Source organism: Schistocerca gregaria, chromosome 2 (assembly GCF_023897955.1).
Source record: "Schistocerca gregaria isolate iqSchGreg1 chromosome 2, iqSchGreg1.2, whole genome shotgun sequence".
NCBI lineage: Eukaryota > Metazoa > Arthropoda > Insecta > Orthoptera > Acrididae > Schistocerca > Schistocerca gregaria.
The window spans coordinates 505894016-505907241 of record NC_064921.1 but is presented as its reverse complement, the minus strand read 5'-3'; the positions used below and the strand labels follow the sequence as shown (position 1 = coordinate 505907241).

Sequence of the window (13226 nt, the reverse complement as noted above, 5' to 3'; positions counted from 1 at the left end):
CTATAAGGCCACAGACAATGAACTCTCCTGCCCTTTTCAAACTAGACCTGTAAGTACGTGAATGCCTGAATATATGAATAATATGTGTGTATTTTAACTATAATACCCTGCCATGTCCAGTATCATGTCCAGTATCATCATCCACAGACGAACAAAGCTACGTACTACTACTACTTTATGATACTATATGTATTTTATTACTGCTATATGTGTTTTATTGGCAGTCACTGCAATGTATGCAGTACACAAAGCAACAATGTGTAATTCACATTTAGATAAACCTTGAATAACACGTTAGCCTTTAAAATTATATTTTAGTATGCACAAATCTTGTATCTTCTCTTACCATTAAACTTCATTTGGGTACATTTATACAATAGTAGCCTGTTTCAACTAATTTATTTGAATGGCTAACAACAACACAGGGTAATCAGATTCCCATGGTCTGTCTATCTAGTTGCTAGTAAAAATGACTGTTGGTGTTAAGTATTTGTAACTTAGGACTAACTAGGAGATTCCTGTAAAGTCTTACTGACTTTGTATGGGGTAAGAACAAAACAGGAGGGAGTGAAAATCTGCATTTTCATTTGCTTATGAACAACTTAATAGTGAAAGTGAATTGGTTAGAACTATACATTAATGAAGAGAAATATAACCTTATATCTAAATTAGACTTGTGGGTGCTGAACTGAGAGCTTATTAATAAGCTGTTGTTAAGAAATGAAACAGTTCTATGTATACTTTTTTCTCTGACAGATATAAATATAGGGAGGTAGGAGGTGCGTTTGTAATTAAAGGTTCTTTGTTTAACTGCAACTAGAAAAATGTGTTTTTTGGCTTTATAGTTCAGTTTACCACACAAAAGGAATGGTAGGAGGCAGAAAGAAAAAGAAGAAACTATGAAATGCCTTTACGCAATTATAATGTGAGAATAATTCTAATGGAAAGTTTCCTTTAATGATTTTATGTAAACAGAATATACCAACATATTTTTTGTATTCACTCCACTGTGATTTTTGTTCCCAGTCTATGCAGCCTATTTTACAGTACATATTGTTAATTTATTGCAGGTCACAGAGAAATAAAATGGGAGTTTATTCATGGTTTGTGTGAAGATGCCATTTATGGAGGAAGAGTAGATAATGTGTATGATATAAAAGTTCTGGAATCATATTTGAAAGAATTTTTTAGTCCTGGTGTACTAATCCATAGAACAAGATCCTTAGGAAGTGTAATTTCAGTGCCTCCATCATCTAATTATTATGTAAGTAAAATATCCTTTCCCCAGTTCTCTCAATAATTACCAATAGCTACTAATAAAATGAACAAACTTGTTTTCACATTAGCCTGTTCAGTATATGACCATCTAAGTCAGATTCTTTTCAGCACTTCTTTTGAAGTATTTTAATTGTGAACCTACAAATAACAACTTTGTCCCATGATCTTAGTTATATTTTTGAAGTGTCATCTAGAATGGAAAATGTGAGTCTTGAAGTGGCACAGCTGAGATGTCACTCATCTATGTAATGGTTATTTATTGTACTAAATCAGCTTATGGGTTTGACCTCTATACAGATGGAAATTTCTGTGCATTCTAAATGATTTTGCAAAGGCTATTTTATTGCTGTTCCCTTCTTTAAAAAATTCAGGATGCATTAAAATGCAAAACAATAAAGAAACCTCATTTTTGAGGAAGAAGACTGTATGGATTAAAATGTTAATTGAAACTCTAACAGAGTGAGCCGAAGACGATCCCATCACAGTTGTGGTGGGCTTGGCACAACCGCTTTGCACGTATTTCAAGGGTTCTCTCCATTTTGACCCATCTTCCAGCCTTTTCTGGGAAAATTTGTACTATTAAATTGTAGTAGGTTCACAACATGGTTTATTGACCCAATTACAAACTGGTTTAACTTGCAACAGACAATAATTTCTTACAAGCAATAACAAGGACAGACTCCCATTATGGTTCTGGGTCAAACTCGGTTCTGCATCACACATAGATCTCCCTAGTTATCAAGTCCAACAATCACAGAACTTTGCCATGGATGGAGCTCCATGGCACGCCACAACTGCTATGAAGATTCTGAGCTCCAACTGCTCTGACGTCATGAGCAGACGTCTGATGCCCCAGGATATTTCCGACATAAATCACCACACCAATCCAAACAGAACCTAATTTCATTTCACCTATGACTATTATTACTTAAGCCTAGTCTTACACAATTCAGTTCTCAACATTGTACATATTTTTCTATAAACAGTAGTATAGAAGGAAAGTTGCTACCATATAAAGGAGATGTGAGTCGTGATGGGCACAATTATAGCTTTGTCAACTATAGACACACATACAGACATGGACACACACACACTCACAGACTCACACAAACGCAACTTGTACACACATCTGAAGTCTCAGGCAACTGAAACTGCACTGCAAGCAGCAGCTCTAGTGCATGATGGGAGTGGCAACTGGGTGGGGGTAAGGAGGAGGCTGGGGCAGGGAGGGGGAGGGATAGTGTGGTGGGGGTGGCGGACAGTGAAGTGTTGCAGTTTAGGTGGAGGGCAGGAGAAAAGTTGGGGGGGGGGGGGGGGGGGGGGATAGTGGAAAGCAAAGAAATAAAATTAAATTAAAAGACTGGGTGTGGTGGTGAAATGACAGCTGTGTAGTGCTGGAATAGGAACAGGGAGGGGGCTGGATAGTTGAGGGCAGTGACCAGTGACTAACGAAGGTTGAGGCCAGGAGGGTTACGGGAACGTCGAATGTATTGCAGGGAAAGTTCCCACCTATGCAGTTCAGAAAACCAAGGATCCATATTGTGAAATGAGCCTCAACAGCTGCCATCCATTCCATAACAAGAAGTCCCTTCCGTACAATCTAGACACCCATGGTCATCACATTTACAGCGATGAGCAGTCCATCTCGAAATATACTGAGGATCTCACTGAAGCCTTCACTGGCTGTAATTATCCTCGTGACCTTGTACAAAAACAAATCTGCCCAGCCTTATCTTCCCAATCTCCCACCACCTCCCAAAGTCCCCCAGTCCAGCCTTGTAACTCAGTACCACCCAGGACTGGAGCAACTAAATTACATTCTCTGCCAGGGTTTCGATCACCTCTCGACATGCCCTTCAGAGAAATGTCCTGCCCACTATCCTTTCCACCCCTCCTACAGTGGTATTCTGTCATCCACCGAACCTGCATAGTATACTCATCCATCCTTACACAACCCCTGCTCCCAATCCCTTACCTCATGGCTTGTACCTCTGAGACCTAGATATACAAGACCTGGCCTATACATCTTCCTACCACCACCTACTCCAGTCTGGTCACTAACATCACCTAACCCATCAAAGGCAGGGCTACCTGTGAAACCAGTCATGTGATTTTCAAGCTAAGCTGCAAACACTGCACTACATTCTATGTAGGCATGACAACCAACAAGCTGTCTGTCCACATGAATGGCCACTGACAAACTGTGGTCAAGAAACAAGTAGACCACCCTGTTGCTGAACACACTGCCAAAGGTGATATCCCTCATTTCGATGACTGCTTTACAGCCCGTGTCATATGTATTCTTCCCACCAACACCAGGTTTTCTGAATTGTTCAGGTGAAAACTTCCCCTGCAGTACATCCTACATTCCCGTAATCCTCCTGGCCTCAATCTTTGTTAGTCACTGTCCTCACTTATCCAGCCCCCTCCCTGTTCCCATTCCAGCACTACACAGCCGTCACTTCACCGCCACACCCAGTCTTTTAATTTCTTTTTATTTATCTCCTTTCTGCTACTTCCCCCCTCTCCCTCTCCCCACCCTCTCTCCTGCCCTCCGTCTAAACTGCAGCACTTCACTATTTGCTGCCCCAGCCTCCTCCTTGTCCCCACCCAGTTGCCACTCCCATCATGCACTGGAGCTGCTGCTTGCATTATGGTTTCGGCCAAAAGCTTTAATTGTGTGAATCTTTTGTTGTGCCTATCACAACTCAGCATCTGTGCTGTATAGTGAGTAGCAACTCTCCTTCACTAATGTTGCTGCATTCCATCCTGGATTTTTTGTTGTTTGATTTTATTTCTATAAACACAAACACATACAATCTTTCACTCTCAGTTCAGCTGTAAGGGTGAATAGCTGACTATTGTATATGTGTGCTGCCATTTGTGCCTCACTGTAGACAGCTGGCAACAGTGCTGCTAGCTGCCAGATATCTTTTATTGACTTTTACCTTTTAGGAAACAGTTTCTGGCAATATTAAGTTAGGAGCTTTGGAAATTGACTGATAAGTGATGTAGTTCTTTCATGAGCATGAACACTGTACCAGTAGATGAAACTGGTAAAAGCAGTGAATGTAATGCATAAAAATTTTCAGTCAGATTTAATCATCTCACATTCACCATATCAACTCATACTTTAAGTCACAATAGTGATACACAGAACATGCAAATAACTGAACTATATTAATTAAACTAAACAAGTATACAGGTGAGTAACAGGGAGGATAAATGAATAGTACATTATTCCTACTTGCTAGGATGTGCTCCATGTCTTGGTTGAAATCCGAAACATCTAATCTGTGTCTTATGGAGTGAGGCCATGTGGCATTCTATGTAGTTACCCATGTGATGTTAAGACTGATACTATTGAGAGGAGTGAGCTCTGAATCACAGTATGATTTCTTCTTCTTCCTAGCTGTGATTTTTACAATCATCACTGTCATCATAAACATCATATTGTATTATATAAGACTAGTACCTCTTAACAGTAATACAGACCTATCTCACTGCATCTTGAAGTTTTTCCGAATAATAATGCATCTATTAAATTTCGCGAGTGCAGCCACATACACTTTATTTATTCTTTTTCTAATATTTTGGCTGTATGTATTCCGACCATCTTCAGTGTGTGCTGACTGGAACTACAGTTGCAGTAATTATCCATTGTACTGTAGCTTTAGTAGGCACATTCCGAAGGTGGCCTGAAGATATATGGCCGAAAGAGAAAAAATAAATTTTATGCAGCTACTCTTGAAAGTTAATGGAGTAAGGTGACAGAGAGATTAGAGCATTGAAATTAAATTTGAGGGAGCAGTGATCAATTTACCACATAGAGACCATTATTCATTATTTCCATGGTTTCCACTAAATTGGTTTTGGCAAAATTCTGAGATGGTCCTGGTGAAAAGTCATGTCCAGTTTACTGCTTGATTCTCAATGCAGTTGAGTTAGTTGTACACTTATGGTGACCTTGATATTGACAGAACCTTAAACTGTATCATATGCTATGTGATTAAAAGTATCCGGACACCTGGCTGAAAATGATTTACAAGTTCGTGGGACCCTCCATAAGTAATGCTAGAATTCAACATCGTGTTGGCCTATCCTTAGCCTTGATGACAGCTTCCATTCTTGCAGGCATACATTCAATCATTTGCTGGAAGGTTCATTGGAGAATGGCAGCCCAATCTTCACGGAGTGCTGCACTGAGGAGAGGTACCACTGTCAGTTGGTGATGCCTCACATGAAGTCAGCATTCCAAAACATCCCAAAGGTGTTCTATAGGATTCAGGTCAGGACTCTGTGCAGGCGAGTCCATTACAGGAATGTTATTGTCATGTAACCACTTCACCACAGTCCGTGCATTATGAACAGGTGCTCGATCATGTTGAAAGATCCAATCGCCATCCCCTAATAGCTCTTCAACAGTAGGTACAAGAAGGTGCTTCAAACATCAATGTAGGCCTGTGCTGTGATAGTGCCACACAAAACAACATGGGGTGCAAGCCCCTTCCATGAAAAACACGACCATACCATAACACCAACACCTCCGAATTTTACTGTTGGCACTACACTAGCTGGCAGATGACATTCACTAGGCATTCACCATACCCACACCCTGTCATCGATCGCCACATTGTGTACCGTGGTTTGTCACTCCACACAACATTTTTCCATGGTTTATTTGTCCAATATTTGCGTTATTTACACCAAACAAGGCATAGTTTGACATTTACTGACATGATGTATGGCTTATGAGCAGTAGCTCGACCATGAAATCCAAGTTTTCACATCTGCTGCCTAACTGTCATAGTGCTTGCAGTGGTTGCTGATGCAGTTTGGAATTCCTATGTGATGGTCTAGATAGATGTCTGCCTATTCTCTTCAGCTGTCATTCAACAGACAAGGTCAGCCTGTACATGTCCCTTCATGTTTCCACTTCACTATCACACTGTAAACAGTGGACCTAGGGAGTGTGGAAATCTCGCATACAGACATTTAACACATGTGACACCCAATCACCTGAACACATTTGAAGTCCTTGAGTTTCGCAGAGTGCCCCATTCAGCTCTCTCCTGATATTTAATGACTACTGAGGTTGCTGATATAGAGTGTGTGGCAGCACAATACACCTAATACAAAAAACGTATGTTTTTGGGGGTGTCTGGATACTTCTGATCACATAGTATACCTTTATCCTTGGCCTGAGTTCACTATATTTAATGATTACTTTAAACATGTGTTTCAGCTAGCATCCAATGTGTGCAAAGCCCAGTAGCATCCAGTGTGTGCAATGCACAGTAGTGAAAATGAAAGCTTAGCTTTACTCTGTAAAGGCAATACTAAGACTGTTGGTTATATTACTTACTGCGCAAAATTAACATGTTGTATGTGAAACAGACTATAAAACAAATGGGGGATGGTGTGTATGAAAGATTGATCAGTTGTGGATTTATTGTTCTTAGTTAATTTTTAAAATAGACTGTAGTAAAACAATACAGACCACTTGGAATGACATAGTTAATCTATTACTGAATTATGATATTGAATTATGAGCAATGATAACTAGTCAAACATTATTAGACTATGATTTTTGTGGTTTTCTTGCCAGAATTGATTTATGTTATATTATTGGGTATGCAGCTAAGTAGATGGCTTCATTTTTGCACACAGTATTTCAATGGCTGACCGAGTTATTTTCTTCAAAAGTTGTGAGGAATTATCGTAGCTCTGTTCAGTGCTTGCACCTTATGGTGAGGTGTTGGTATCACATTCAAGTACCTGCTATTCCTTCTATGCATATTTGTTTTACTGCGCCTGTGCTGTCATTCTTTGAAATGCATATCTCCTTGGTGATTTCTTGCTCTCTCTCAAAAACGTCTTATTTAACATTTCACAGCTGTACTTCATGGAGTGGAAATGAACAAAGCTGGACATTGGCATGGAACATGATATACTTTGCTTTCAGGTGCCTAGGTCACTTTCAATGCAAAGAAATACATACTGGGGACTCTGGCCTATAAAGAGTGTTTTAAAAAAGGCCTTGCATCTTCCTACAGGAAACAGGACTTTATTTGGAAATGTGTTGTGTCAGTTCATAAGCAAATTCCATTTTCCTCGTCCTATTCTTATTAGCTCCTTTGTCTACTTCATTTCACTATATCCATTCCCTCAGATATTTAAATTTGCACAACTTCTTGATTATTGTTCATGCAGTTTTTCAGCTTGTCATTAAATTCATCACTTTTTTTCTTCTTATGACATTTGTAAACCTATTTCTTCTAGTTTTTAAAGCTTTTTTTTTTACGTAGTATCAGTATGTCATCAGTCAAGGTTAAATAATGTATTTCAAGCAGTGAAAACTCCAAGATATTGTAATATATTTCAAGATCGTTCTTTTTGTGACCCAGCCTTATGCTTATAGTGCCTTCCTTCTGGAATTGTTCTCACCATTTCCTGAGTCTTTTTTCAAAAACTGAATTAAATAGTGCTAGTAACAGTTAGTCACCATTCTCGCTGGTTGTGATACTTCTTCCTGGAATCACGAGTGTCTCCTTGATCGGTTCTCTTATCATGTGGTCTAACCTAAATTCCTCTAAGATGTCAAATTGTTATCTGTCTAGTGACTTGCACACATTCTTCACATACACAAACATGAAGATTGTGTGCTTGCTTCTAGTTTCCTAATTTTTATTATGATCGTCTGGTTGTATATTTGTTTGGCACATGATCTTCCTATTTAGAACACTGCTTGGTACTTGCTGATCTATCTTTCCCTTAGCATTTTTATTCTACTTAACAGAAGTTTTGAGAGAGTATTATATACATATAAATTATTGGTGGGGAGGCTTGCATGCCACAATGATACAGATAGCCATACCGTAGGTGCAACCACAATGGAGGGGTATCTGTTGAGAGGCCAGACTAACATGTGGTTCCTGAAGAGGGGCAGCAGCCTTTTCGTAGTTGCAGTTGGATGATTGACTAATCTGGCCGTGTAACACTAACCAAAATGGCCTTCCTGTTCTGGTACTGCGAACGGCTGAAAGCAAGGGGAAACTATAGCCGTAATTTTTCCCAAGGGCATGCAGCTTTACTGTATGATTAAATGATGATGGCGTTCTCTTGGGTAAAATATTCCGAATGTAAAATAGTCCCCCATTTGGATCTCCGGGCGGAGACTACTCAAGAGGACATCATTATCAGGAGAAAGAAAACTGGCGTTCTATGGATCGTAGTGTGGAATGTCAGATCCCTTAATTGGGCAGGTTGGTTAGAAAATTTAAAAAGGGAAATCGGTAGTTTAAAGTTAGATATAGTGGGAATTAGTGAAGTTTGGTGGCAGGAGGAACAAGGCTTTTGGTCAGGTGAATACAGGGTTATAAATACAAAATCAAATAGGGGTAATACAGAAGTAGGTTTAATAAAGAATAAAAAAATAGGAGTACGGGTAAGCTACTACAAACAGTATAGTGAATGCATTATTGTGGCCAAGATAGACACGAAGCCCACACATACTACAGTAGTACAAGTGTATATGCCAACTAGTTCTGCAGATGACAGAGAAATTGATGAAATGTATAAAGAAATAAAAGAAATAATTCAGGTAGTGAAGGGAGACGAAAATTTAATAGTCATGGGTGACTGGAATTCAAGAGAAGGAAAAGGAAGAGAAGGAAACAAAGTGCATATGGATTAGGGCTAAGAAATGAAAGAGGAAGCCTCCTGGTAGAATTTTGTGCAGAGGATAACTTAATCATAGCTAACACTTGCTTAAGGGTTAATAAAAGAAGGTTGTATACATCAAAAAACCCTGGAGATACTAGAAGATATCAGATAGTTTATATAATGGTAAGCCAGAGATTTAGGAACCAGGTTTTAAATTGTAAGGCATTTCCAGGGGCAGATGTGGACTCTGACCACAATCTATTGGTTATAAACTGCAGATTAAAACTGAAGAAACTGCAGAAAGGTGGGAGTTTAAGGAGATGGGACCTGGATAAACTGAAAGAACCAGAGGTTGTACAGGGTATCAGGGAGAGCACGAGGGAAGAATTGACAGGAATGGGAAAATAAATACAGTAGAAGAAGAATGGGTAGCTTTGAGGGATGAAATAGTGAAGGCAGCAGAGGATCAAATAGGTAAAAAGACGAGGGCTAGTAGAATCCCTTGGGTAACAGAAGAAATATTGAATTTAATTGATGAAAGGAGAAAATATAAAAATGCAGCAAATGAAGCAGGCTAAAAGAAATACAAATGTCTCAAAAATGAGATCGACAGGAAGTGCAAAAGGCTAAGCAGGGATGGCTAGAGGACAAATGTAAGGATGTAGAGGCTTATCTCACTGGGGGAAAGATAGATACTGCCTACAGGAAAATTAAAGAGACCTTTGGAGAAAAGAGAACCACTTGCATGAATATCAAGAGCTTTGATGGAAACCCAGTTCTAAGCAAAGAAGGGAAAGCAGAAAGGTGGACAGAGTATTTAGAGGGTCTATACAAGGGTGATGTACTTGAAGACAATATTATGGAAATGGAAGAGGATGTAGATGAAGATGAAATGGGAGATATGATACTGTGTGAAGAGTTTGACAGAGCACTGAAAGACCTGAGTCGAAACAAGGCCCCTGGAGTAGACAACATTCCATTAGAACTACTGACAGCCTTGGGAGAGCCAGTCCTGACAAAACTCTACCATCGGGTAGAGCAGGTGTTGAGAAATGTGAAAATTACTGAACTATCAGTTTAATAAGTCACAGCTCCAAAATACTAACATGAATTCTTTACAGAAGAATGGAAAAACTGATAGAAGCCGACCTCAGAGAAGATCAGTTTGGATTCCGTAGAAGTGTTGGAACACGTGAGGCAATACTGACCCTACGACTTATCTTAGAGGAAAGACTAAGGAAAGGCAAACCAATGTTTCTAGCATTCAGAGACTTAGAGAAAGCTATTGACAATTTTGATTGGAATACTCTCTATCAAATTCTGAAGGTGGCAGGGTTAAAATACAGAGAGCGTAAAGCTATTTACAATTTGTACAGAGAGCAGATGGCAGTTACAAGAGTTGAGGGGTATGAAAGGGAAGCAATGGTTGGAAAGGGAGTGAGACAGGGTTGTAGCCTATCCCTGATGTTATTCAATCTGTATACTGAGCAAGCAGTAAAGGAAACAAAAGTAAAGTTCATAGTAGGTATTAAAATCCATGGAGAAGAAATAAAAACTTTGAGGTTCACCGATGACATTGTAATTCTGTCAGAGACAGCAAAGGATTTGAAAGAGCAGTTGAATGGAATGGACAGTGTCTTGAAAGGAGGGTATAAGATTAACATCAACAAAAGCAAAACGGGGATAATGGAATTTAGTCGAATTAAGTCAGGCGATGCTGAGGGAATTAGATTAGGAGATGAGACACTTAAAGTAGTAAAGGAGTTTTGCTATTTGGGGAGGAAAATAACTGATGATGGTCGAAGTAGAGGATATAAAATGTAGGCTGACAATGGCAAGGAAAGCGTTAACATCGAGTATAGATTTAAATGTCAAGAAGTTGTTTCTGAAAGTATTAGTATGGAGTGTAGTCATGAATGGAAGTGAAATGTGGATGATAAATAGTTTAGACAAGAAGAGAATAGAAGCTTTCAAAATGTGGTGCTACAGAAGAATGCTGAAGATTAGATGGGTAGATCGCATAACTAATGAGGAGGTATTGAATAGAATTGGTGAGAAGAGGAGCTTGTGGCACAACTTGACTAGCAGAAGTGATCGGTTGGTAGGACATGTTCTTAAACATCTTGGGATCTCCAATGTAGTATTGGAGGGCAGCGTGGAGGGTAAAAATCGAAGAGGGAGACCAAGAGACGAATACACTAAGAAGATTCAGAAGGATGTAGCCTGCAGTAGGTACTGGGAGATGAAGAAGCTTGCACAGGAAAGAGTAGCATGGAGAGCTGCATCAAACCAGTCTCAGTACTGATGATCACAACAACAACAATATTATAAGTGGCTGATGGAGAGATATCCCTCTGTAACCACCCACTTTTTTTCTACTTTCTTGTGTTTTAGTTGCCTTCTAACCCTTCAGTATTTGCTCCTTTTCACAGATACATTTTAAGTCTTTGGTGATAATGGTATCACCATGAAGCCTATCCAGTTTATCATTCTAGCCAATATAAGATCTTTTGCAGGCGTCTTGTTGTTCTTGAGGTTCAGGATTGCTCTTTTTACTTCTTCTTGGAATATAATCTTATCTCCATTGATACTCATTAAGATGCATACATTTTTAAAGTCTCTTATGGTTCTTTGCAGTTCAATAGCTTTTTTATGTACTTATCTATAATTTTGCAGTTGTCTTTAAGCTCTCTTATGGTGTATCCCCTCATTCCGCTTTTGAACACAGTGTAAAGCACACTTGCCTTACTTTTCTGGAGTTTTCTTCAGCTGTTCACTTTCTACTTTTTTTAAATTGGTCCCGGTTGCCTTATGTTTCACTGCCATTAATCCCCTTCCATGCTTCTTATTTGTTTTCAGCTATCTTTTGTGCCACCTTTGTGCTTTCTGATCTTCTTTGTGTGGCCCTCTTCATGTGCAGCCTGCATCATTTTTTGTTTAATTCTCCTCACCTCACATATCATGTCACTGTATTCTAATTGCTAGTTGAGTATCATAAAACCACCTAATACCCTTCTTGCTTCTGTGCTGCTTTTCCCTGCCTATCTGTGCACTGAAATCACTAATTGGGATTATTTCTTTACTTAGCGCCCGTATTATCACATTCATGATATTGATATTGGACTTGTCAATGTACAGAACAGTATAAAATATATATTTGCATCATGTACAAAATCTGGGGCTGTTTGGTTGAATCTGGGAGTGGGGCTGAAGGTTAGGTCTTTGGATAGGACAGAGGTTTCGGATTGGGAGAGAGGTTTGGAGGAAAGGTTAACTACTGAATTAGGGTGTTGTGGTTCCAGATTGTGTTGATTGGAATTTTGAGGTTTTGGAGGGAGTGGAGCTGGAAGTGGGAGATTGAGTAGATGGGAGAGACTGGGTTTGTGTGCAAGGAGAGGTGGCTGAGGTTTGTTGGAAAGGTTGTAAAGGTTGAGTGAGTTGCTTTTACGGAGGTGGGAAACCAGGAGATTAGATAGTTTTTTGAGGTGGAGGGTGGCATGCTGTTCTAATTTGCGGTTGGCCTGTAGGACGATGCTCTGAACAGCCGGTGTGGATGTGGGAGAGGAAAGATTGAGGACTTTTATTAAGGATAGGAGTTGACGGGTGTGTTCATTGGCTGGGTTGATGTGTAGGTGAAGGATTAGGTGAGTGAGCGCAATGGATTGTTCAGTTTGGAACCGCCCAGACATACCAACAATTAAAGGGAACAGCCATGGGTACCAGGATGGCCCCCTCGTACGCCAACCTGTACATGGGTCGCTTAAAGGAAGCCATCTTGGTTACCCAGGCCTGCCAGCCCAAAGTTTGGTACAGAGTTATTGATGACATCTTCATGATCTGGACTCACAGTGAAGAACAACTCCAGAATTTCCTCTCCAACCTCAACTCCTATGGTTCCATCAGATTCACCTGGTCCTACTCCAGATCCCATGCCACTTTCATGGTTTTGATCTCAATCTGTCCAATGGCCAGCTTCACACATCTGTCCACATCAAACCCACCAACAAGCAACAGTATCTCCATTATGACAGCTGCCACCCATTCCACATCAAACAGTCCCTTGCCTACAGCCTAGGTCTTTGTGGCAAACGAATCTGCTCCAGTCCGGAATCCCGGAACCATTACACCAACAACCTGAAAACAGCTTTTGCATCCCGCAACTACCCTCCCGACCTGGTACAGAAGCAGATAACCAGAGCCACTTCCTCATCCCCTCAAACCCAGAACCTCCCACAGAAGAACCACAAAAGTGCCCCACTTGTGACAGGATACTTTCCGGGACT

At 40.0% G+C, this 13226-nt stretch overlaps 1 protein-coding gene across 1 annotated transcript in view; it reads left to right on the top strand.

Annotated features, from left to right (window-relative positions):
* The window catches only part of LOC126328907 (cytoplasmic dynein 2 heavy chain 1), a 906666-nt gene that overhangs the window by 865862 nt on the left and 27578 nt on the right, over positions 1–13226 (top strand). Inside the window, exon 69 of the mRNA XM_049996078.1 lies at positions 1071–1264. Within this exon, the coding sequence (XP_049852035.1) occupies positions 1071–1264 (194 nt within the window). The remainder of the gene's footprint in view (positions 1–1070; positions 1265–13226) is intronic.